The 24567-nt window shown below is 36.5% G+C and overlaps 1 protein-coding gene across 2 annotated transcripts in view; it reads right to left on the bottom strand.

Annotated features, from left to right (window-relative positions):
- The window catches only part of DHX15 (DEAH-box helicase 15), a 59558-nt gene that overhangs the window by 18554 nt on the left and 16437 nt on the right, over nucleotides 1-24567 (bottom strand). Inside the window, exons 4-10 of one of the 2 annotated variants that reach the window (XM_003411291.4) lie at nucleotides 19053-19212; nucleotides 17316-17534; nucleotides 10747-10914; nucleotides 5859-5945; nucleotides 4483-4632; nucleotides 3835-3943; nucleotides 2890-3081 (exon numbers count right to left, since the gene is read on the bottom strand). In XM_003411291.4, coding sequence (XP_003411339.1) covers nucleotides 2890-3081; nucleotides 3835-3943; nucleotides 4483-4632; nucleotides 5859-5945; nucleotides 10747-10914; nucleotides 17316-17534; nucleotides 19053-19212 — 1085 coding nt within the window. The remainder of the gene's footprint in view (nucleotides 1-2889; nucleotides 3082-3834; nucleotides 3944-4482; nucleotides 4633-5858; nucleotides 5946-10746; nucleotides 10915-17315; nucleotides 17535-19052; nucleotides 19213-24567) is intronic. The other variant, XM_064286008.1, reaches the window with a different exon arrangement.

Raw genomic sequence — 24567 nt, 5'->3', positions numbered from 1 at the left:
CACAAACGCCCATATCGATGAGTCACGCATTCACAGATAGAGGAACAAGGCCTAGCTAGGTCAGTTCACAGAGCATAGGGCAGGGCAGGATGGCCTCCAACTGCATCTTGGACTGTTTACTACCTTGATTTGGTACATCAACACCTAACCACATCTGTAAGACAAGAGGGTTTCAAAGCTACAGAGTACCTGATTATTTTAACTAGATCTAAAAGTAGGCATCAAAACAGCTATTCTGAAGGCCATCAAGATACTAGAAAGCTCAACTTATTTCAAAAACCAGTGCTGATAGCGCTACCAATAACCAGAATTATGGTGTCAATAGCCTTTTAGCTACATGCAATTTTTCAAAAAACCATACAATGAATTCACCAAGTATCTGTGAAAGTTATGGAAGCTATACTTGCCCACTGCAGAGGTAAAAAAAAAAACTTTGCAACCAGTCTACTGTCACAGTCCTATTATAATTGTTTCCCTATTGCTGTGGCTATTACCAACTGGTGGGTGTCACTATTAGCACTGGTGAGCAGAAGCATATATGAACATAAAAATATCAAGAAATCTTGGGTTTTGATGATAGCAGTAGTGGTGGAAGGTTAAACCGCCTCTGAATTATGAAAATTCAAAAAGGCTAGGGATATTCAGCCTAGTGTTCTAGCATTTTAATAAAAGAATGAAGTCCCAAGTTAAAAAAAAATACACAAAAACTGTTATTTGAATCAAAATCTCAATATAAAAGCAAAAGTCAGTATTTTAAAAGTTGACAATCAGTCTAAAACAGTCATTATTTCAAGGGTCATCAAAATATGTAACTACAGTATTTGTTAAGAGCCTCAAATTGATTTACATAAAACTTTTTTAAGGTTACAAAATATGCACTTCATGTTTTGAAATACAACTTTCCTTAATCCACTTTAGCAATTCCATAGTCATAAAAGCAGTATGAAAATAAAAATACTTAACAGCTTGGGACTTTTTCAACACATTTTAAAGCTCTTAAAACCTTGTCAATAAAAAAAATAATAAATTATCAGTTCAGATAGCGTATAATGGGAATAATCGACAACGAGATCAAATACATTATCAAATTACTTTTTCCCATACCATTTCCCCTTTAAAGCGATGCTAAATCAGCCAACTAGAGACAAACATGATCACAGAAATATTAAAAGTCTTGCTTAATGTAATCGAAGCAAGGAAATTCATAAAAGTACAGAAACTTCTCATAGTTGTGCAAGTTAGTGTGAACTAGCTACCAGAGTTAATCGTGGGAATGAAGAAATAGCACTACACAAGGCCCTGATCTGCCCTGTTTTCTATGAGGACAAAACTTCAGAAACTATTTTAATGGGAAACAATGCACTACGAGCTCAGAATATTTTTTCTTCCATGTCTTTTTTCTTAGTCTTTAACATTTCCCTCAGAAATGGCCTGTTTAAAAACTGCTGAAATAAATGCTTATTTTCTAGATGTGCTAAAGAAGACCAACAAAAATCCCTATCTTCTGCATAACTCCTATTACAATAACTCCTATTACAAATAACACTGAAATGCAGTTGGAAGAATTCAACTGCGTAAGATTGATCCATTTTTTAAAGGGCTAATTTTCTAAACTTGCATAATGGTAATTACATAGTAATCACATAATTACGTAGAGAACCTAGAGGACTATAAACTGGGAAGTTAACAGACAAATACAATAATCTGTTAACTTTTGCCCCACTTCTCTAAAAACTAAAATCTTGGGATAAGTACATCTAGGAAAATCTAACAAAAACAACATGTAAGAAAGGCAGACAACAACCTACCACCACCTCCGCAAGTGAGACTACAATTTAATTAAGAAGATTCGATACTGCCCTGCCCATCTGCTCTGAGTCTGATCAATCATAACTCTGCAAAAAAACATTTTAGCTAGTTCTTAAATAAAAAAATTCACACCATTAGAATATACATCTAAACTAAGCCACATAATTTGTATATTTAGTTTTTTCATATATCCTTTAATTCCACAGAAGAGATTTGAGACATTAAGTAATTGAGACTAATAAACCACTCTACAAATGGAAGTCAGTTCTTCCCCAGTACTGAAACTAGTATCATAGAGTACTTCGATACTCAGTAAAAACTAGAAGTTTTCTAATTTTAGCTATAAAAATCAGAATGCATGTTTGTTAACAATAATTATTCCTCCTCCTTGTAAGAAAAATCTAATTTCCAAGTTACCGCTCATTTATGTATTCAGTTTTACACTACTAAAAAACAGCATTATTTTCTCGGCTTAACGTTCCCATTTTCAAACTTAGCAATTTTATCTATTAGGTAACCAAGCGTTTTTCTGCCATTATAAAAGAATATCATTATCAGATTAGATTTTAAGTCTAAAATTATACATTACTACTGCTATTTATTTCATACTAAGTTTGAAATTCACGTTTGACTGCCACTGGAAGAGTTATTTATACATGAAGAAAGGCTCGACTTCAGTGTATAGCCTGGGTTTCTCACAAGCTCATTTAAAAGTCTCAAGTACTAGAACTAAGTTCTTCGTGTACTTTTAAGCAATAAGACACAATTATAGTAGCACTGATGGATCTACCAAAGAATTCAGTTACAAATAGGTTCAAACTAATCCTTACTGGAATTTTTATTTGCACTCAAGAGAGTCAATGCTTCTACTGTTTCTTGCACAATGACTTTACTTTTGTAAATACTATGTCATTATGATGGTATTTACAAGATATTTAGGAAACATAACGAGTTCCTTGAAACCATCTATAAAATTCACTACCATGCTAAATATTAAAAAACAACAATAACAACAACAAAAGAGAAGTCCACCCAAACTTTGAAGAGCTGGGCTTTTTTTAGTTCCTTTCCCTCTATTACCTGACAACATAGCAGTAATAGATAGGACCTCATTAGAACAGTTGTAGTCACAACTTGCAATAACCATTTTAGCCAGCTGTGGATCCAGTGGAAACTCTGCCATCATGGATCCCAATTCAGTCAGATCTCCATCATCATTTAAAGCAGCCAGATAATTCAAAAGTTCCAGGGCTCTCATCAGAGTTTCAGGAGCTGGAGGGGGAAAGGCAATCTGTTAGTCAAGTGGCCTTTAGCAAGCTAAAACATGTCAAGGTACGAACCATTAGAATAAGCAATGTCATTTTTCATTCTACAGTGGATCAAAATCAAACTGTCATCAAATTCAATTATAGAGATGTAGCAAACGATGAAATCATAAAAAACTGCAAATTCTCCTGTACAGTACTTAGAATTGTCTTCTTCCTATGCCCTCTGTGTGGTGCCTTATTAGATGAGCAGAATACACAGACACGGGAGGGCAGAGACCATCTGAGAAACTGTCTACAAGTCAAGGAGTGCCAAGGAAAATCAGAGTTACCGACAAGGAGGGACCCTTCCCAGAGCTAATGCTCTGATTTGGACTTCTAGCCTCCAAAATTGTGAGACAATAAATTCCGCTCACTTAAAAAAAAAAAAAAAAAGGCTTCTTAAATGAATTATTAGCTCAGTGTTTATCAAATTATTTTTCCTAAAGAAAAATTAAGAGATTTAATTCTCACATTTTCATCTCAGACAATAATTCAGTTGACCCAAATTCCCAGAAAAATTTAGTTATTCTGAAAAAAAGTATTTATGTAACTGTCGCCCTTTTAGTGACAGTTTTAATGTTAATACTTAAGATTTATCTTGAAGCATATTAGAAGAAAGAGGTAAATTGTATGTAACACATATATTAAATACAATGCAAATAAAAGAGCCAATTTTGGTTAAAAGGTTTTTATTAAAATATGCTTTGATAAATCATACCTGGTGGATCCATAAAATCAAAATGCACCAAATCATCAATACCAAGTTTCTTCAACTGCAACACAACTGATCCTAAATTAGAACGCAAAATCTCAGGATAGGTGTTGTCCTAGCAAAAAAAAAAAAGTTGTCGTGTTAAGCATTCAAAAAACATTTGTCATCTTAAACATTCCTAATCCTCTTGTTCCAGAAAATAAAACACATCTGTTCCAGGCCTCCTTAGCTATTTACTTTGGCATTACTTTTACACCACTGTCTCAAAAGAGAAAAATATTTGTGTAATAGACTACAAAGAAATCAGATACTTTCCAGGAACTAACTGTATAGTGTTTCCTATCTTTACAGTGTAACAAAAGGATGCAGTATCAAATTATATGAATCAAAGGAACTGTACCTGGTAACACAGAAAGATTATATACTGAGTTATATATAATGCCCCAAAGAATTCATGAAGTACTACACCTGCAGCCTACCTGAGAAGTATAACAAAGAGTTATACTGGTGGCTTACATCACGAATCTCACTTAGGGAAAAACCAAGGTGCTTATGGTGCCAAAAGGCAACGTGAAATGAAAGAAGAAATTTTCTTCTATTAACAATTTCAACTTAACCTTCTAACACATAGAAGGCTATAGGAATACCCCTTACCTGCATTTCTGTTTTATAAGCTTTCTCTGTGTAAAGCCTGAAGCATTTCCCAGGTCTAGTACGACCAGCTCGACCAGCCCTTTGTTGGGCTGAAGCTTTACTAATAGCTGTCACCAAAAGGGACTCAACTCTGATTCGAGGATTGTATACCTATTAAATGAAAATAACATAAGAATGATTCTTTCTTCAGTTATTAAAAATAAACCGTGACCTAAAAGAATTACCTAAACCCATGGCTAATTCCAAAATAACAAAGAAGCATTAATGACCACCATAAACAAAGCACGCAGCCACATAACAGAGGAGAATCCACCATGTTTACAGGCATTTCCATCATTCTGAAAAGCTCAAGCTAACGTGAAAAAGCTCTTATCAAACACACAGATGGCTTACCTCAACCTTACACTTCCTAATTTTAGTCCTACCAGTTTTACCTTACTTTTGATACACTGCAAATGCTGGAACACTTTGCTAAAAAGAAAATCTGTCCATTTTTCTATAACCAATGTCCACTGTAATGCCAGGGTTGATATCAAGAACAATATTTTTAACAGTCCACAAGGAGTCAGTTAAATGCCTTCAGTTTAAAGGGAATGTTCTCCACCAAAAATACGAATACTGCATACAACTAAATATCCCAATTATGCCGATAAAATGCGATTAATTTACCCAAAAGATCTCTGAAAAATAAAACATATATGATATATACTAAGCAACACTTCAACTTGGCAAAAGTGCTTGGTATTCAGCACTGTCAAACGACTTCAAAACTTTTTCCCAACAGTGTGCCAAGAACAATCCCTAACCTTTACATCATGCCTGGCACATATGAGGGACTCTAATGTTGGTTAAGTGATTGATTTGCAGGGATGGTAACCCTATACTCTTATTAACTAAAAAAACCCCACTGCCGTCAAGTCAGTTCCGACTCTTAGCGATCCCATAGGGTTTCCGAAGCTACAGACTGCTACATCTTTCTTCTGCGAACCGCTGGTGGTTTTGAACTGCCAACCTTTTGGTTAGCAATTGATTGCTCTAACCACTGCACCACCAGCACTCCTTATACTCTTATTACTACCCTTATATACTTAAGTGAACATAAAAGCCAAAACATCTACCATCACAACACTGAAACAAAACAGCAACCACACATGCACACACACAAAAAACAGAACAACCTTAAAAAATAAAAAGCCTAGGATTAAATGTTAAACATTGGCAATTTCTAATGGGCAGCTAGGAATTTGAAAATGAAACAAAAGAAAACAGGAAATAATTCTAAACAGAAAATCTTAGTTATTAAATGAGCAGGCTGTAATTACAGTTACACTAACACTAATTTACAAAGTATAAGATGAAATCATTAAAACATGTACCTTCTGTTTCGCAAATCCAGGATCAATCACAAACACCACACCATCTATTGTCAGTGATGTCTCTGCAATGTTAGTGGACACAACCACCTGTTGAAAAATTAAACAGTAGAAATTACATTACACTTCAAGTAAAATTAACATGATAGAAAAATTAGCCATTAACTTTTGCTAACACAACAAATTCCAAACCAATAAACTAAAAATAAGGTTTGATCTTCAACAGCCAATGCTATGAAAAGGAAAACTTTATTTTAAAAATTTCACTTAGCTCACAACAGCAACATTCTTTTCAAACAAATCCATTACAGTTTATCAGTTAACCACGTTATGTTTAGACTATTCAAATAGTAAAGAGAATTCCTCCCCGCCAACAGCATGCCTCTCGGTTAATACCCAAGCTTCATAGAGCATGTATAGATTTCAATACATATTCACAAAGCAAAATTTATACTTGTATCAGCAAAACTCAATTGGACATTTTAAACAAAATAGCATATGGGGAAAAAAAATCTCAAGTTACAACCTAACAACAATTAGATATTGAGATGTTTTAGGAAGTTACATGATGTTACATTTAAGTTTATCCCTTTAAAATAACTGAAAAAGAGCTCCTCATTAGTGTATTTACCCAGAGTATGATTTTCAGGAACAGATTACATCCTTAAATGGGAGATGTCTGTATATGCCTGCAACTAACACAGAAGATGAATCAGATACAGAGTCTGCTCTCATAGCTTTTATAGTTTGTAAGCGCAGGCTAGACATCAACAGAAAGTTTATGTAATATCAAAGATGTGCTGTAAGACTTAAAAAGAGTTTACTTCAGCAGTGAAAACATGAAAGGTATACTGAGAAAACAGCATTTTGGAGAGTTCCTGAAAGTAATGTGGGACCTAAACACAAAAGAGAAGAAAACCTACCACCCATAGAGAGTTCAGTGTAAACAAAGGCATGTGGGCAACACTGCCAGGGACACACATAAGAAATGAGAGGAATTTTGTTTCTTTTTTCTTTTTATAAAAATATGAGATTTTACAAATTAATTGGCTTAAATTTTTCATAGGCTTTTATTCTAACTGTTGTTAGGTATCTGAGTTGGTTTCGATTCAGGGCAACCTTATGTATAACAGAAGGAAACACTGCTCGGTCCTGTCCTATCCTCACAACAATAGGTATGTTTGAGCCCGCTGTTGCAGCCACTGTATCAATCTATTTTGTTGCGGGTCTTACTCTTTTTCGCTGACCTCTCACTTTACCAAGCATGATGTCCTTCTTCATGGATTGGTCCCTCCTGATAGTATGTTCAAAGTAACAACATGAAGCCTCCCCATCATTGCTCCTGACTAGCATACTGGCTGTACTTCTTCCGAGACAGATTTGTTCCTTTTGGCAGTCCATGGTATATTCTTTTCCAACACCACAATTCAAAGCCATCAATTTTTTTTCAGTCTTCCTTTCTCACTGTCCCACTATCCCATGCGTCTGAGGTGACTGAAAACACCACGGCTTGAGTCATGCACCTCTTAGTCCTTAAAGTGACGACTTTGCTTTTTAACACTTTAAAGAAGTCTTCTGCAGCAGTTTTACCCAATGCAATGCATCATTTGATTTCTTGACCACTGCTTCCAAGGGCGTTGATTGTGGATCCAAGTAAAATGAAATCCTCAACATCAATCTTTTCTCCATTTATCATGTTGTTGCTTATTGGTCCAGTTGGGAGGATTTTTATTTTGAGGTATAATCCATCTGAAAGCTGTAGTCTTTGATCTTCAGTAAGTGCTTCAAGTCCTCTTTACTTTCAGCAAGCAAGGTTGTGTCATCTGCATAACGCAGGTTGTTAGTGAGTCTTCCTCCAACCCTGATGCCCCATTCTTCTTCATACAGCCCATCTTCTTCGATTATTTGCTCAGCATACAGACTGAATAAATATAGTGAAATGATACAACCCTGATGCACACATCCTTCGTGATTTTAAACCATGCAATACCCCCTTGTTCTGTTCAGACTGCCTCTTGGTCTATGTACAGGTTGCACATGAGCACAATTCAGTGCTCTGGAATTCCTATTCTTTGCAATGTTCTCCATAATTCATTATGATTCATCTTTGTGTAGTCAATACAGCAGAGATAAACATCTTTCTGGTATTCTCTGCTTTCAACCAAGATTCATCTGATATCAGCAATTATATCCCATGTTCCATGTCCTCTGCTTAATCTGGCTTGAATTTCTGGCAGTTCCCTTGTGATGCATGGCTGTAGCCATTTTTGAATTATCTTCAGCAACATTCTGTCAATTTCTCACACTGTGGTGACTTGAGTGTTACTGTGACGCAGAAAGGTTTCAACGAAACTTCCAGACCTAGCTATCTACTTCTGGGGAAAAAAAAAACTAGCCAGTGGATTTTTTTGTTTTAACTGTTTTACTTCTAAAAATACTAATAATTTCTTTTCCTGAGTTCATATCTACTGAGTGAATTTATCAAACTATGAGCAGGAAACCTTAGGGGCTCAAAAATTTACTAGAGAATACATTAACAAGAATACTTCAGATTATTTGCATGTCTAAAAACAAATGCTTCCACTTTCATTTGTCTGTTGATACCTTCCTCAAGACTTCTAGGTAGTATTCACATTCAATAATCAGAACTAAAGCAAAAATGAACAAGGTTGACAGGCAGCATTAAGTATTAAAAAAAAAAATTTTTTTTTTTTTTTTAATAAGCTGATTCAAAATACAGTTCTAGAAAGTCAGTGTGAGGTAATGGAAAGATGGATAAATTTAGGTGTAGCTTGTGGAGTCACAAGTCAAGCCTTAACACCTAAGTGCAGTGAAAAACTTTTAACTTCGCTAAGTTTCAATTTCCTTTAGGATTCCTGTGCATCACCTGGTCTAGCAAATACAGGATATAAGAAATAAAATTACAAAATCCAGGAAATGCCTTAACTATACAGAACTTTTGGAACACATGTATAAGTTATTAAATACAATTACAACAACTACATGTTTGTGATTATGTAAGAGGTCTCTGGTTCTAAATGACAATGCAGAATACAACACTTAAAAAAAGCTACTTTGGGAAAACACATTTCACATATTTCTTCTAGAACATGTGAAATAAAAAAAACATAAACATGAGTAAAAATTTCTTCGTATAATCAATTTGACTGGCTGCTAAGATAAGTAAGCTACTCAGCACCTACTAAGATGACTGGGTGAGCTTCTAGCCTCAACACTGAATGGTCCCAGGCTGCTCTGAAGCATGTTTATTTGTCTCTAGCTTTTCTACCTATTCCATCAACTTCCACTGCTCAGTACCTTGTACACATCAAGGTTAATCCTCAGCAACTGTCTCCCAAGATGATGGAAATAATAAATTATACCACTTTAAGAAATGGAGAAAAATTAAGCACAAGAGATTAAGATGATTACCAAAAGTCATATGCAGCTATTACATAACCTAATGAATGAATAGCTGACCTGTAAAAAGTTGATGTCACTGTTCTTATGGTATCAAACACATTAAACAGTGCAACCTTATTTGGAAAAACAAAAATGGGCATAAGGACTATTAAAAAATAAACTTTTAAAAAATATAGTTTTTCTGTTTCAAACTGGGACTCAGACGCCCTCCTATTAATACTCCCAACAAAGGGCCTCCAAGATAAGACTGGAAAACCTTGTTCCTTCCCTGTATTGAATAACTACTCTGTGCCAGGCACTCATACACATCCAGAGGATCCAGACATAGTCAACACTTCACATACTCATAGACATGACATTTAGTTAGGGCTTGAAGAAAATTCTAGATAAAAGCCAAGGTATTCAAGAAAGCAGCATTTAATTTCTTCTTAGCCTACTCTAACCAACCCATCTTTTCCTGAGGAAAGACTTCCTGTAGGGAGGGGGATAACAGAAAACAATTTTATAGTATACTGGTAATGGCAAAGGAGTTGGAAAAAAAAAAAAAAAAACCTGTTGCTGTCTAGTCAATTGCAACTCATAGTAACCCTATAAAACAGAGTAAAACTGTCCCATAGTTTCCAAGGGGCACCTGTTAGATTGGAACAGCCGACATTTTGGTTAGCAGCCACAAGCACTTAACCACTACGTTGCCAGGGTTTCCTGCAAAGGAGTACATGCTCTAAATTACTCTAGGATCAAAAGATATGCAGAACTCCACCCTAAACACAATTTTTTCTATTTACTTTTGAAACGCAGATTATTTTGTTGTGTACAATCCAGATCACAATCACCTATAGCTTAAGTCCTCTATACTGATGTTACTGTTGTTAGGTGCTCTTGAGTTGGTTCTGACTCATAGCGACCCTATGTACAACAGAATGAAATACTGTTTGGTACTGAGCCATCTTCACAATCATTGCCATGTTTGAGCCCACTGTTGCAGCCAGTGCTTCTATCCATCTCATTGAAGGTCTACCTCTTTTTCACTGACCCTCTACTTTACTAACCATGATGTCCTTCTCCAGGGACTGGTCCCTCCTGATAACATCCGAAGTACCTAAGATGAAGTCTCGCCATTCTCACTTCTAAGGAGTATCCTGGCTGTGCTTCTTTCCAAGATATAACGTGTTTGTTCTTCTGGCAATTCATGGTATATTCCATATTCTTCACCAACACCATAATTCGAAGGCATCAATTCTTCTTCGGTCTTCCTTATTCACTGTTCAGCTTTCACATACATATGAGGCTTGGGTCAGTAGCACCTTAGATCTCAAAGTGACTACTTTGCCTTTTAACACTTTCAAGAGGTCTTTAGCAGATCTGCCCACTGCATAACTTAAGTACTTTATAATTAAATATAATTTTATCTCACTAATAACTCTCTAAGTATTAAAAAAATGTTTATAGAGAGCATTTTTAACATTACCTTTCTCCCAATTGCTCCATTCTGTTTTTTTGGAGGCGGAGGCTCAAAAATCCTTTGCTGCTGCTGAGGTGGGAGTGTAGAGTATAATGGAATGATTTTAATGTCACCAACTTCTGGGCCCAAATCATCAACCTCCCGCTTTATTCTCTTACAGGCTTCATCAATTTCCTGCAAAATACAAGTTGGAGTCTAAAAACAAAACGAATACACAACTAAAACATTTTAAGTATCACAATCCTAGTTCCATGCAGTTTTATTTTATCTATGTAACCTGCTTTCATTTCAGATACTCCATTTTCAATTTAGCAACCAAACTAATTTAGCAAATTTCAACGGGATTTCCAAAAACAGTTCAAGAAGCTTTGATTTCTGTATTCAACACATAACTGCTTTATTTGCATTCCACACCCTTTTTCTTAAAGAGTCAGATTTCCTAATCAATTCTCAACAGATTGTACAAAAATCAAAATTTCTCACCCAGGAATATTAAACTGCACTCATGACCTTTTCAATTTTCACAATCTAAAAGAAATTGATGTGCTAGATATTTTATATAAGCCAATTAGGCTTTAATGTCACGTATCATTAATGCAATTATACGGAAGATTTGCTTCATTGTGCCTAATGAGAACAAACACCTTTACAGTATCAACATAGATATTTAAAAACTAGGCTAACCCAAACATCTTAGGGTCCGTTCAAAAATTTCCCTACCACAGAAAGCTTCCAATGCATTTGCATTCAAATTTAAGTTGAAAGGGAGGAAACATAATGAATACTGAGTGAGCGAGGGAGTGGTGAGTGATCCAGCACGTGGTGGGAATGGCTCTGGCAACGGCAAAGGGACTTACCAACGTGCTCAGGGAGTACGTTAAACAAATGTTTAGGCAGTCTACCCAATAAACAACCCAGTCACAGACGCTGTCCTTATAAACAAATTACCTTACTCAAAAGACAGAATGCCAGAAAAAACAAGTGAAAAATCCTCAGGAAAAATCATTTTATATTTTTATTATATCAAATTACAGCAATTTTCCCTGAAATAATTTTAAATCAAAGTAAGTTTGTTTTCATGTTAAAGAATACAAATTTCTTAGATATAATAACAAAAGAATACTTTCCATCTATTTTGAACATACCAGTTTTCTTAACAGTTAAGGTCTTGAAAATTGTGACATAGGCAATGATCATTAAGGATTGGATATCAACAGTTCCCTTTGAGATCCCTAGTTTCTTTACAAAAAAAAAAAAAAAGGAAGTAGAATGCTTCTATTCAAAGGCAAAAATATAACGAAGAAAACAAATATTTTTAGGAAAAAACGCTTTAAAATATCTAGTATCTAGATTAGAATGCCCCCTGCTGGCATGCAAATACAAAATCGTCTTAACTCTTCCAAATTAAAAAAAAAAAAGAATATAAACTAGATTTTTCTAAAATGAAAAATATACATATATAAAGAGAAAACATGAGTATATGCAGTTTTGTTAATAGTACCATTTAATGACTGATAGAGTCAGAGGTCACTCACTGAATTTACTTATCAGAAAATTAAGTCCCCAAATCTTCAGTTTAAGACTCCTGTATTTTTGGCAAGCCAATAACTTCAAATTTACTAGGACTAGACTATGCCATCTGCTAACCATGAACGGAGCTAAAACATGAGGAACACTGCATGCGATATTAAAAGACATCTCTAAAATGCTGGAAAAAATCCCGTTATCACTTATGTTTTTAAATAAACATGGCCTTAAATGCTAAGCTTTAAAAATCTGAGGAGAAAAATTTTTCCTGAAGTTTACTAAGCTTCCATAGACTCAACCACTGTCAGTTCAGAATGCCATAAAATGTATCTGCGTGCATCAGAAAATAAATACAAACAGGTAGAGTTCCAAAAGGAAATGGAAGGTTCACTTTCAAGAAGCAAACCATCTGCTTAGTCATCAGCAGTACTGAAATTAAGACAGATGGCCAAGCTTCTGCTATGAGGACTTTCGACTCCAAAAGTATCAGTATATGGTAGTAATTAATCTGGGCCCTACGAATTTAAAGAGGCTGAATTCACTGCATATTGAAAAAACATTTTACAAAGCAAAATTAAAAAGAATGTGCTGCTTAAGAATCGAAATGTTTCAACATCTTCAAGTACCCACTTAGACAACTGATATTTCAATTGCAGTCATTCTTCTCTAATTCAGTAGTGTGGCTCCCCTAAGGACCTTTACTAGGCAGCACTTAATTTAAAAGATAGGCCCAGATGCTTTGCGTAATATCAAATAACACTAAAAATGTTCTAGAAGTCAAAACTTCTTCCAACCTCTCACCAATTTAAACTGGTCTCTTCCCCCTCCCAAATTAGCACTATTGCTTAAGAAAAGTGGTCAAAATGGTAATATAGTCTTAAAAATGAGTTTGACAATTTCACAAGATGACTAATTTCAATGAAGGCTATTCAAATTTATCAAGACAGACATACTAAGTTTCCAGAATTTACCATTTAACTGACCAAATAAATTATAACAAAGGTCACAGACACGAGGAACAAAACCTTTAAATCAGCTCTACTAAACACAATGAAATTTATACCAAATACATCAGGTACTGTGCTATCTTCTCCCTAAAGGTCTTTAAATTTAAGACTTCTCACTGAAAAAGAACATAAAAAATGTAATGGGCCTGATGTAAACAAAGTTCACAACTACCGTGGCACTTTATTTAATGAAAGGCGTATGCTCCAGCATTGTACTTTTTCTGTCTCCTCTAAGACCATGAAAGAACAGGGCTTCATGCGATTTCACCTCTTCCTTTCAGGTTATAGTTGAGTGCTACCCAAGATTTTCGATTCCTAGTGAAAACTAGAGGGTTCACACTTTACCTTTCTCCATCTATGGGATTCTCAGTTGCCAAAATACCAATTGTCCAAAGTTGACTCATAGAAATGTCTTCCAGTCCTCAGCTTGAGGGCACCTGGTATTTCTGACAGAATTCTAACATGCTTGTTTTCTGAACATAATGATGACTGTTTTAAAGTCATTTAAGGGGAGAAAAGATGCTACACACTTCAGAGGTAGTAAGAGACTACGGAGACCGGACACTAAAGAACAGCTTCAATGCTACATTACAGTACAAATGCTGTTCACATGCCATCAAAAAAGCATTTGGTACTCTTGCATACAAAATATAAAGAAATTCTTCCATTCAAAATGCATAAAAAAGGAAGACTCGTACACTTTTATTTATCTGGAAAAATAAATTTGCAACACATCTTTTTCCCCCCAAAGAACAAGTATGGTTCTCTACTAGGGACGATTCTGCCCCACAGAGGTCATGTGGCAAAGTTTGTGGGCATTTTCAGTTGTCACGACCGTGAGACGGGGGTGCTACTGATCCGTATCTAGTGGCTAGGGATGCTGACAAATATCCTACAGTGCACAGGGCACTCCACGACAAAGAATTTTGGGGTAAGACTGCCAAAGTCGAGAGACTCTGCTCTACTGAAAGAAAACCATGGCCAGTGGGGCACAATGGTAATTAAGTCACAAATCATAAGGACAACTGTGAAGAAATCCAAGAATAGAAAAAATTACTCAGCTTTTCATAGCCTTTAATGCAACAGAATTTACTCAAATACTATATACTAAGTACCCTCACAAGGCAGTTCACTTTATAGTAGAAGGAAGCAGCCACACAGGAGGCCCTTGATATGTGAAAGAAACTATGACAATTTCCCACAACACTATTTAGGGCATCATTATGTGTATCACAGGCATCACACTGGCTAAAATGTTCCTCTGAAGCGGTCACCCTTAAACCTGAGCATATATAAAAACTGTCTGAGGAGCTTGTTAAAAATGAGATTCCTCACAAAAGGACAAATATTGTATGAGACCACTACTGTAAAAACTCATGAAAATGTTTACAGACAAAAAAGAAACAATCTTTGATGGTCATGAGGGAGGGGAGGGCTGGGGATGGAAAAACACTAGACAATAGATAAGTGCTAACTCTGGTGAAGAGTAAGACAGTACACAGTACTGGGGAAGTCAGCACAATTTGTACAAGGCAAGGTCACAGAAGCTCCATAGACACATCCAAACTCCCTGAGGGACCGAATTGCTGGGCTGAGGGCTGTGGGGACCATGGTCTCGAAGAACAGTTAGCTCAATCGGCATAACATAGCTTATACAGAAAATGTTCTACGTTCTACTTTGGTGAGTTATCATCTGGGGTCTTCAAAGCCTGAGTGGCCATCTAGGATACTCCGCTGCTCTCACCCCTTCGGGTGCAAGGAAGAACAAAGAAAACTAAAGATACAAGGGAAAGTTTAGTCCAAAGGACTCATGGACCACATCTACCATAGCCTCCACCGGACTAAGTCCAGTACAACTTGATGGTGCCCGGTGACCACTGACTGTTCTGAAAACGATCACAAGAGAGGGTCCTGGAAAGCACTGGAGAGAAATGTAGAACAAAATTCCAACTCAAAAAGAAAGACGAGACTTGCTGTCCTGACAGACTGGAGAAACCCTGAGAGTATTGCCCCTGGACACCCTTTCATCTCAGTAACCAAGTCACTCCTGAGGTTCACCCTTCAGCCAAAGACAGGACAGGCCCATAAAACAAAACGTAACTAAAGGGGCACACCAACCCAGTGGCAAGGACTAGAAGGTAGGTGGGGAAAGGAAAGCTGGTAATAGGGAACCCAAGGTTGAGAATGGAGAGTGTTGACGTGTTGTGGGGTTGTTACTCAACGTCACAAAACAGTATGTGTACTAACTGTTTAACAATAAACTAGTTTGTTCTGTAAACCTTCATCTAAAGCACAATTGAAAAAAAAAAAAAAAACAGATTCCTATGCTTCACCCCCAAATTTCCCCTATTTTAGCAGGCTTGAAGCAGGGCCCAGGAACCTACACTGTTTTAACAAACTCTCCTCCCCCAGTCAGAATCCACTGGCCACACTTGGGTTATAAAAAAATAAAAAACAGGAGGTGGGCCTGCACATGCACATAATTAAATTTAAATTATTTAAAAAATAAAATTTTAGTTCCTCTCACACTAGCCACATTTCAAGTGCTGGGAAACCATAATTGTTAGTGGCTACCATGTTGAACAGCACAGATATACTATATTTCTACTATCAAAAGTGAGTTCTACTGAGCAGTGCTGTTGTAGAGCTGTTACTCACACCTTGAGCAGTAGCATCAACATTAGCTGGAAGTATGCTAGAAACGCAGAATCTTAGGACACATTCAGGCCTATACAATCAGAATCTGCCTGTTAACAAGTTTTCTAAGTGATCTGCATATATACAGTCATTTGAGAAGCACCAGTCTAGAAAATGCACAAAGCTCATTAAAGCAAATAAAAATTTCTAACAAGACCTTTACTTTAGTTAAAAGGCTTTCTGGACAGCTTCTCTTAACCTTATTTAGCCACTCAAGAATTTCACAACACAACTATAAACACCCTGTTGGAAGCACATTTAGAAAACTGTAGCAGAGAATAAAATTAACGCGCCAAAATGAAATAAAACCTAATGACAACACTTAGGTGATCTCCTCCAATCCTCAGTGAGTACATGGAACAAAACAAAACACACAAATGTGTTGTGATCACTTGCAAACTAAGTAACTGGCTATGTTATCCTGATTTCAAGGTAGGTGTGATTCAAATGTACCTTGGCAAAATTACAGGTGACCATATGCTACATATCACCCAGTTCTCTCCAAATTTGAGTTTACAACTGCTAAATCTGGAAATTCTAAAAACGTTTAACACTCTATAACACAAACACTAAGAACCAAAACTAAGCCCACTGCCACTGAGTCTATTCCGACTCATTGTGACCCTACACGGACAGAATAGAACTACCTCATAGGGTTTCCATGAAGCAGCTGGGTGGATCTGAACCACGGACCTTTTAGTTAGCAGCCAAAAGCTCAACTACTGTGCCCAGTGGTATAAAAAGGAACTCCTGGAGTACACTGATAAAAAGGGTTATATATAGTCAAGTTGAAGAAAAACTTTACAAGTTTGTATAAGAAAAAAAAAAAAAGGTTAATACAGCTGTCCCTCAGTACCTGCAGGGGATTGGTTCTAGAGGCCTGGTGGATACCAAAATCGGCATAAGTTCAAGTCCCTTATATAAAATGACATAGTACTGGCATATAACCTAGCCACATCCCCTTGTACACTTTAAATCATCTCTAGATTACTTATAATACCTAAAACAATGTAAACATTATGTAAATAGTTGTTATACTGTATTGTTTAGGGAATAATGACAAGATAAGAGGTGAACAATGCTCAATCGAGTGCAAGGATCTGTGAAATGGTGGGAGGCTACAGCAGGCTATGCCTACACATCATTTCATTCCCCTGGATTCAGCATAGTGCTTTCTGGAACTTTTTTTTCCTGAATATTTTCAACCTATGGTTGGTTAAATCCATGGATATGAAACCTGCCAATACAGAGAGCCTACTGTATGTGAAGTTTTTAAGTTGAAAGGCGTAGCGTAATAAAAATAATATACCAAAGGCTAAATAATGAAGCAAATAATGACAATACCTCTTGACCAGTTAAGAAAAGCAGAAGATCTCCTTCCTCCTCTTCACACATGTGAATTTGGATCACTGTTCGAATTGCTGCTTCAAGATAATCTCTTTCAGGTTCCGGAGTATAAAAGATCTCAACAGGATGTGTACGTCCAGGAATAGTTAAGAGCGGGCAGTTATCAAAGTAAATCTGGAATTTTCCTGCATCTAGTGTAGCACTCATAACTATAACCTAAAACCAAAAGTTATATTGTTAGAAGCTGTCTTCAAAGGGTTCTTACATGGTCTTAAAGACCAAAAAATACCGTACTGTTTACTGCCCTATGTATCAGTTACAAAGCCCATAAGAGTCTTCATATAAATAGTGATTAAAAAAATCAAATACATAAAGGCTAGGCTGTAGGAAGATCTGAGTCATTTACATAAAAAAGAGAAATAAACCTCATGTCCAATAAATAAGTAAACTATAATATGTCCTCATGAAACTATACTTTAAAAACACGTTTCCACAATTAAACAATATAGGAAAGGCTTGGGAAAGAGAACATTAATATGTAGTAAGATTACTGCTATGCTTATTAAAACACAACGACATTGCATATGGGGGGTGGGGAAAGGAAATGCAGAAAAAAAACAAAACAGTGGAACCGATGTAAATTTTCTCCCATCTTGCAGATCATCTTTGATAAGCATGAGTTTTGAAAAATTTGTAATAAACAAGAATCTTCTATAATGTCATAAAACGTCACAGCAACAAAAGGTCACTTGATGCAGGGGGCTGCATGATTGTGCAGTTACCTTCCCTCTATGTAAATCATAAATTACTCAATCCATTAAAAATTTCCTGAAATAGAAGGTTTCCCCATAAAACACTCTACTAGAGTTCTACTTCAGTTGAGTGTCTTACTAAAACCTTGATAGCTCATGTGGCTTAATCAATAATGATACTATTCATTAGTTCTTCAAGTGTATTCTTCAAACGCATGAATTTAATCTTTGTGAACAAAATGTTTACATACTCTGACCTTAATCTTCTTTTTAAGGAACAGAATCTTTCTGTCTAGGGAAGAATCCTTTTTTAACACATACACTGCCACAGAATAATGTATCTAAGTTCCAACGAATGTTAAATACACATAACAACAACAAAAATAAACAATGTAAAAACTGGAACTTAATCATATTCAAGGGACAGAAGTATCAGAAAAAGTTAGTCACTTTTAAGCCTGTTATCAACACAGTGATACTGATCAGTGTTAGTGGTTCAGAGGACGAAAGGAGAACAAGACAGAAGAGTAAGCAAATCCATGTCTGACAAGCTGCTTGTTCTGGGTGTAGTTACTGCTACTCTCCAGCATTATAATGAGTTTTGTGTTGGGTCACGACATGGACTGGAAGAACAAAGATTTGACCCTTAGGGGAGGAGGCCTCTGGACTTACTGAAGGGTAGAGTGAGTAGCAAGGTTATTAAAATATCATGCTACTGGTTTCAAAAAGAACTGGGTGGGTTAGAAAATGAGATTTTGTTTTAAAATATATTACTAAAAAGTGGGAGAGGTACACTTGAAGTCTAAAATGAAGACACAGTATATTAAAAACAAAGAAAAACATTATAGGCACTCACTGATTGCTTCTTTTTACAGTCAAAAAGATACTGCAAAGGTCTATGATCAGTGATCAGCATGCGTTCCCTGTATATTTTCACAGAGATACATTTTATGAACTAAATGGGTAAAAGAAATTACTTCACCTTTAAATCTGATCTCTGTCTTACAACTTCCTTCAGAACACCCATGAGAATATCTGTAGCCAAGGTCCTTTCATGAGCCTCATCAAGAATTATCACACCATAACGTTCCAGGAGGGGATCATTCATGGCTTCACGAAGTAACATTCCATCAGTCATATACCTATATTCACAAAGAACATGTTGGTCAAGGTTCATTTAGGCCATTTTAAAACTAAACATCATGACATAAAAATGAAATGCTGAGATTAGGTAAGTTTAAATTAAACTTTCTTCCAAAACAAATGTGCTGGTTTTATTGCTTCATAATCATCTGCAAAACTAAGCTTGGAGATAATTTTATAAGCATAGATAAACCTGATTATGGAATGTAACAATCACATGATTTCACACAAATGCCCAACCAAAAACTGTCATTTAAGTAGGTGGATTTCTTAGCAACCAACCTTAAAGCATACAAATATTCAGCATACTAAACAAAAGAAATCATTTTAAGATGCTTCATAACATCACACCACTAAAATGTTACCACATGCAAACTGAAAGCCCTAATAATTCCCCATTTGATGAGCTAACAAGAGGCTACTGCTTCAAAAGGGCTGACAGAGCCAAGTGAGTCAAATGACTGTAAAGAAGCACAAAAAGGAATACATTCACAAAGGCACTGGGAACAAGAGGGGCAGTATTTGCACTCTTGAAATGCTAATAAATACGTGGAAGATAAAAGGTGAATGGCATCAGACTGATCAATGAACCAAAACAAGAGGGAAACCAGGCTGAGGGACAGCGGCTTAAGATAAGACTAATGTGTAATTCAGGCAATTAGTTGAAGGATGGTTTGCAGAATGGTGGTGTGGGTCAACCGTCTCCTCTCCATTCCACCCAGGCTGCTGCTGTCACCAATACAAAAGGACTATATGCCTTCAAATCCTGAAGCTGCAACTCAGTTGCGTCAATAAAAACCCATAACTTTATTTAAAAATCTTAGGTCATCACCTATGTCTTCACCATTTGAGAACATTTTTCATGAACTAATCTTTCACAGACTAAAGCTTGATATTTTAACTACTGTCATCTGTTGGAGCAGTAAGTTCACCAAACTGACAGCCTGCAACAGTCATGAATCCCACTCTTTATTTCACCTAAATTCGAGACTCTGGCAAACAAGTCCATCTTTACTCCATTTACAGGTTTTCTGCTTCTTTCCTCTTTAACCATATTTAAAAAATAGACTCCTAACTGTATTTCTGGAATTAAAGACAGCATCAGCTACAAGATTATTTTATGTAAGACTATGAAAGAAAAAAAAAAAAACAGCAAATGAAACTATGAGTCACTGTCTTCAGTGACAGTGCATCACACACTGCATGAATCAGCTACACTAGAACCTCTAGCTGCTTTGAAATCTTTCACCTTTTTCGGAACATTTAGCAATTTCTCTTGCCTTCAGATGTATTACTAACATGAAATAGGCAATCTTTTTGTCCATCATCTCAGAAGCAAAACATAATAAAGTTTCATCCACACGTGGTAACTCCCTTACATTAACAAAGCACCTGTCTGTTGCTTTGCAAAGGAAAAAAAAAAAAACTGCTCGCTCTTCCAAAGCCACTCAGTTTCCAAACTTTTCTGGATACTCAGTAACTATTCACTTCAAAAGGGAATTCTACTTTGAGGGCATTTTAATTAGCAAACAAATTTAATGTGTGTAGTTCCAAAAACAACAACAAAAAAAAAACCCACAGGACAGCCAACTCCGTATTTTACTGGGTACCTCATTAGCTAGAGTTGTTATTCTGTTTTGGGGCAGAAAACTAAAAAACTCGTTACAAGTACAAATTTTCAGGCCCTACCTCAAACCTACTGAATCAGCAATTTTGAAGGTGGGGTACTGCGATCTGTGTTTTAACAAGCTTCCGTATGATTCTGATGCTTGCTAAAGTTTGAGAAGCATTAGCCTAATCGGCAATCGGTAGGTCAGTCTAAACTAATCAAGTTAAACAAGAAAGAGTAAACAAAGCAGATGATTAAGCCATAAAAATATCCTTGGAATAAGTAAAAAACAGTTCAGGTTTCCAGTCCTGGCTATTTAAATGAATGCTGAAATAGAGCTCTTGGGTATTAATAAAATACACCTTCTCCAAAAAAGCACGCTGAGTAATATCAATGTACGTTACTAAATCAAGTATTCTTTTTTGTAATGGCCACACGCAGATGGCATGGCATAACCACCAACAACAACTACAGTACAAGTACAGCTGACATCACCTGTTCTGATTTGAACAAAGCATCCCAAGTTGTCTTTTCCAAAGAAAAATCACAGAAAAAAAAGGAGATCAGAAAGGTGGGAAATGTTTTTCCAAAATAAAAGCCAGATTTAAAAAAAAAAAAAAAATTGAGTAAGACAAACTAAGTTATTCCTAACGTAAATGAGTGTCAATGACTAATGCTCCAGTTATGAGTGACGAAAAAACCGTGTGTATGTAGGGAAATCATTCCCAGTAACTTAGTGTTATGTATTTTGGCATTGGGGGGAGGATAGTGTACAGCTGAGATAAAACTTCCTGAATCCCTACCTCAAACCTTATACCTTCTCCAAAACTCCAGACAAAGATTTAAAACAAAAATACCAGAACCCACGGATTAAATTACTTAAAACAATCTTGGACAAGGTATGACGCAAAGGCCAGACATTATAAAAGTAGTTAATTCAAAAGTCAAATTTCTGCATGGCATGAAGCTTCATGAAGTAAAGAAGACAAACTAGGCAAAAACTGCAACTTATATGAAGAAAACCAAAACCAAACTTGTTGCCGTCAAGTTGATTCTGACTCATAGCGACCCTACAGAACAGAATAGAACTGCCCAGAGTTTCCAAAGAGCACCTGGGTGGACTCAAACTGCTGACCTCTTGCTTAGCAGTAGTAGCACTTAACCACTATGCCACCACGGTGTCTGCTTATATGAAGAGCTCCACAAATCAGTAAGAAAAAGGCCAACCAACCATGCAGTTAGTGATAAATGTGGGGTTTGCCCACCTTGCTCCTTTAATAGTGCAGTTAGTGACAGTATCGCAAGAAGGCTTCCGCCAACAACTTCACTTTTCCAATCTAAAAGCATGAATTCTCACATTACACTTTCATATAAACTCCAATATTCCCTTTCAGAAGCCCACTCCCCATATGACATCTTATATACATGTTTGTTTTATGAGGACAGAGACTCTTCCTTTTTACTACTGTAACGTGTCCTGTACTACACACAGAAGACAATTATCAGCTGACCGAATGACTAAGCATTATCTGTCTAAATAGATTCCCAATTCTGCATTATCTCAGTTATTTTGCAGCCTGGGGAAAAAACCAAAAATGCAATCATAACTTCAAATACTACAATGTTTTTCCACAGGTACAAGACTATCAAATTGTTTTCTTCTCTAAAAAAATCATGGATTCCCTTTAAAAAATGAAGAATGAGTTTCTTAAAATTTGCTACAATGTCAACTATAGACAAAGTACTTCTTAAAATCCACTGCAAAAAGCCAGAGGATCTCAGACGTTAAAAACAAGCACCAGCCTTTTCTTCCTTACATGAAAATGAATTAAGATTTTTTCACTGACTAGTCTGTTGTTCTTCAGCTACCTCATTTTTTTTACCCCATGATTTTCACTTCAAGACAGCAAAAGTACCATAAATAGACTAAAAGGAAAAAAAAAAAGGGTGGGAGCAGGCAAGCATGCAATAACCAAAATAAAAAATAATTCAGCAGCTGTAGCTTTGCAGACAAATTTGTCCACTGGGACTGGGTGGCTATTTAAGGCTAGTCTAACAGCACGTTAACTTATACTAGAGATCTACTACTCTGCAAATACTAAACATCAGACTAGGAACTAGAATTTATGCAATGAAGCAGCACTTCTGAACCAGCATTTGTGTCCGAAACACTGAAGAACCTATCTTGGGCTCTTTATATAGGGACAATCTAAACTAATTTACACTTAGCTAAAGTGCTCTCAAAAAAACTTCTTTAATTAGTAAACAAGCACTTATTTAGTGCTAACACTGCTCAAGCAGGATTAGACTCTGAGCCCCTTAACTTTCATCCTCTTTACCTTCCTTTTATAGTGAAAACTAAAGGCTTTCTTTCTCCTGGCTATACCACCGATACATAAGCATTGTATATCTCTATATGAAGCGAGCTACTGTAATGTACTGATAGGTGTCTGATATGTTCACTATGCCTACTCAATTAGCTCATCTTCAGAAAATCAAATCTTTACCTTTTTTGACATCTGAAATCTCAAGAAATGAGTTGATAAATTACCATATAAAATATATCTAGGGAATCATAAAACCCTACTCTCAGTACAGCAGCATTCTCATTAGTTAAAACTACCACTGTCATCAGCTGTCACTGAGTTGCCTCCGGTTCACAGCGACTCCATGCGCAACAGAATCAGACCGTTGTGATCCATATGGTTTTCACTGGCTGATTTTCAGAAGTAGGTCACCAGTCATTCTTCCTAGTCTGTCTTAGACTGGAAGCTCCACTGAAGGCTGTTCAGCATGCACAGCAACAGGCAAGCCTCCACTGACAGATGGGTGGTGGCTGGATATAAGGTGCGCTGCCCAGGAATTGAACCCCAGTCTCCTACATGGAAGGCGAGACTTCTACTACTGACTCACCACTGGTCTCAAGATTACCACTCAACTGTTGTTAACTGCCATCCACGCAATTCTGACTCATGACAGCCCCATGTATGCCTAGTACAACTGCTCCACATGGTTTTCAAGGCTGTGACCTTTTGGGAGCAGGCTGCCAGGTCTTCCGAGGCACCTCGGAAGAGTGCAGAGGTGAAATCTGAACTGCCAACCTTTCAGCTAGTAGTCAAGCACTTAACTACCATCGTTGTTAGGTGCCATCAAGTCATTTTCGGACTCGAAGAGATCCTTTGTGACAGCGTAGAACTGCTCCGACAGGGTTTCCTAGGCTGTAATCTTTATGGGAGCAAAACTCCAGGTCTTTGTCCCACAGAGCCGCTAGGTAGGTTGAACCTTTTAGTTAGCAGCCAAGCACTTAACCATTAACAACAAGGGCTTCTTTAACTACCACCAGTCTCCTACTAGTAAATAGGAAAAAAGCTAGCCTTGAAATTTTTTTTTCCTGTTTTGAGTAACTTATGGTAATAACACACTCTTTTTATATGATCATTAAAGAGAACACTAGGTTAGCACCCAGCTCTGTGGCAGATTCTAGAAGAAATCTCAATAAGCTTATCCTTGTCCAGAATAAGACTTTTAAAAAGTTTAGTTTTAAATTCCCAAGGAGTCGAAAGGAAAACTTCCAGAACTAATAGGGAAATTTAGCAAAGTTGCAGGGTATAAGATCAACAAACAAAAATCCGTTTGAGTTTCTGTATACCAACATTGAGAAATCTGAAAGGGAAATTAGGGAAAACAGTTCCATTTACAATAGCACCTAAGAGAATAAAATGTCTAGAAATAAATCTAACCAGGA

This window comes from Loxodonta africana, chromosome 5 (genome assembly GCF_030014295.1).
Source record: "Loxodonta africana isolate mLoxAfr1 chromosome 5, mLoxAfr1.hap2, whole genome shotgun sequence".
Classification (NCBI taxonomy): domain Eukaryota; kingdom Metazoa; phylum Chordata; class Mammalia; order Proboscidea; family Elephantidae; genus Loxodonta; species Loxodonta africana.
The sequence above is the reverse complement of the archived record's forward strand: the minus strand, read 5'-3'. Positions and strand labels throughout refer to the sequence as shown.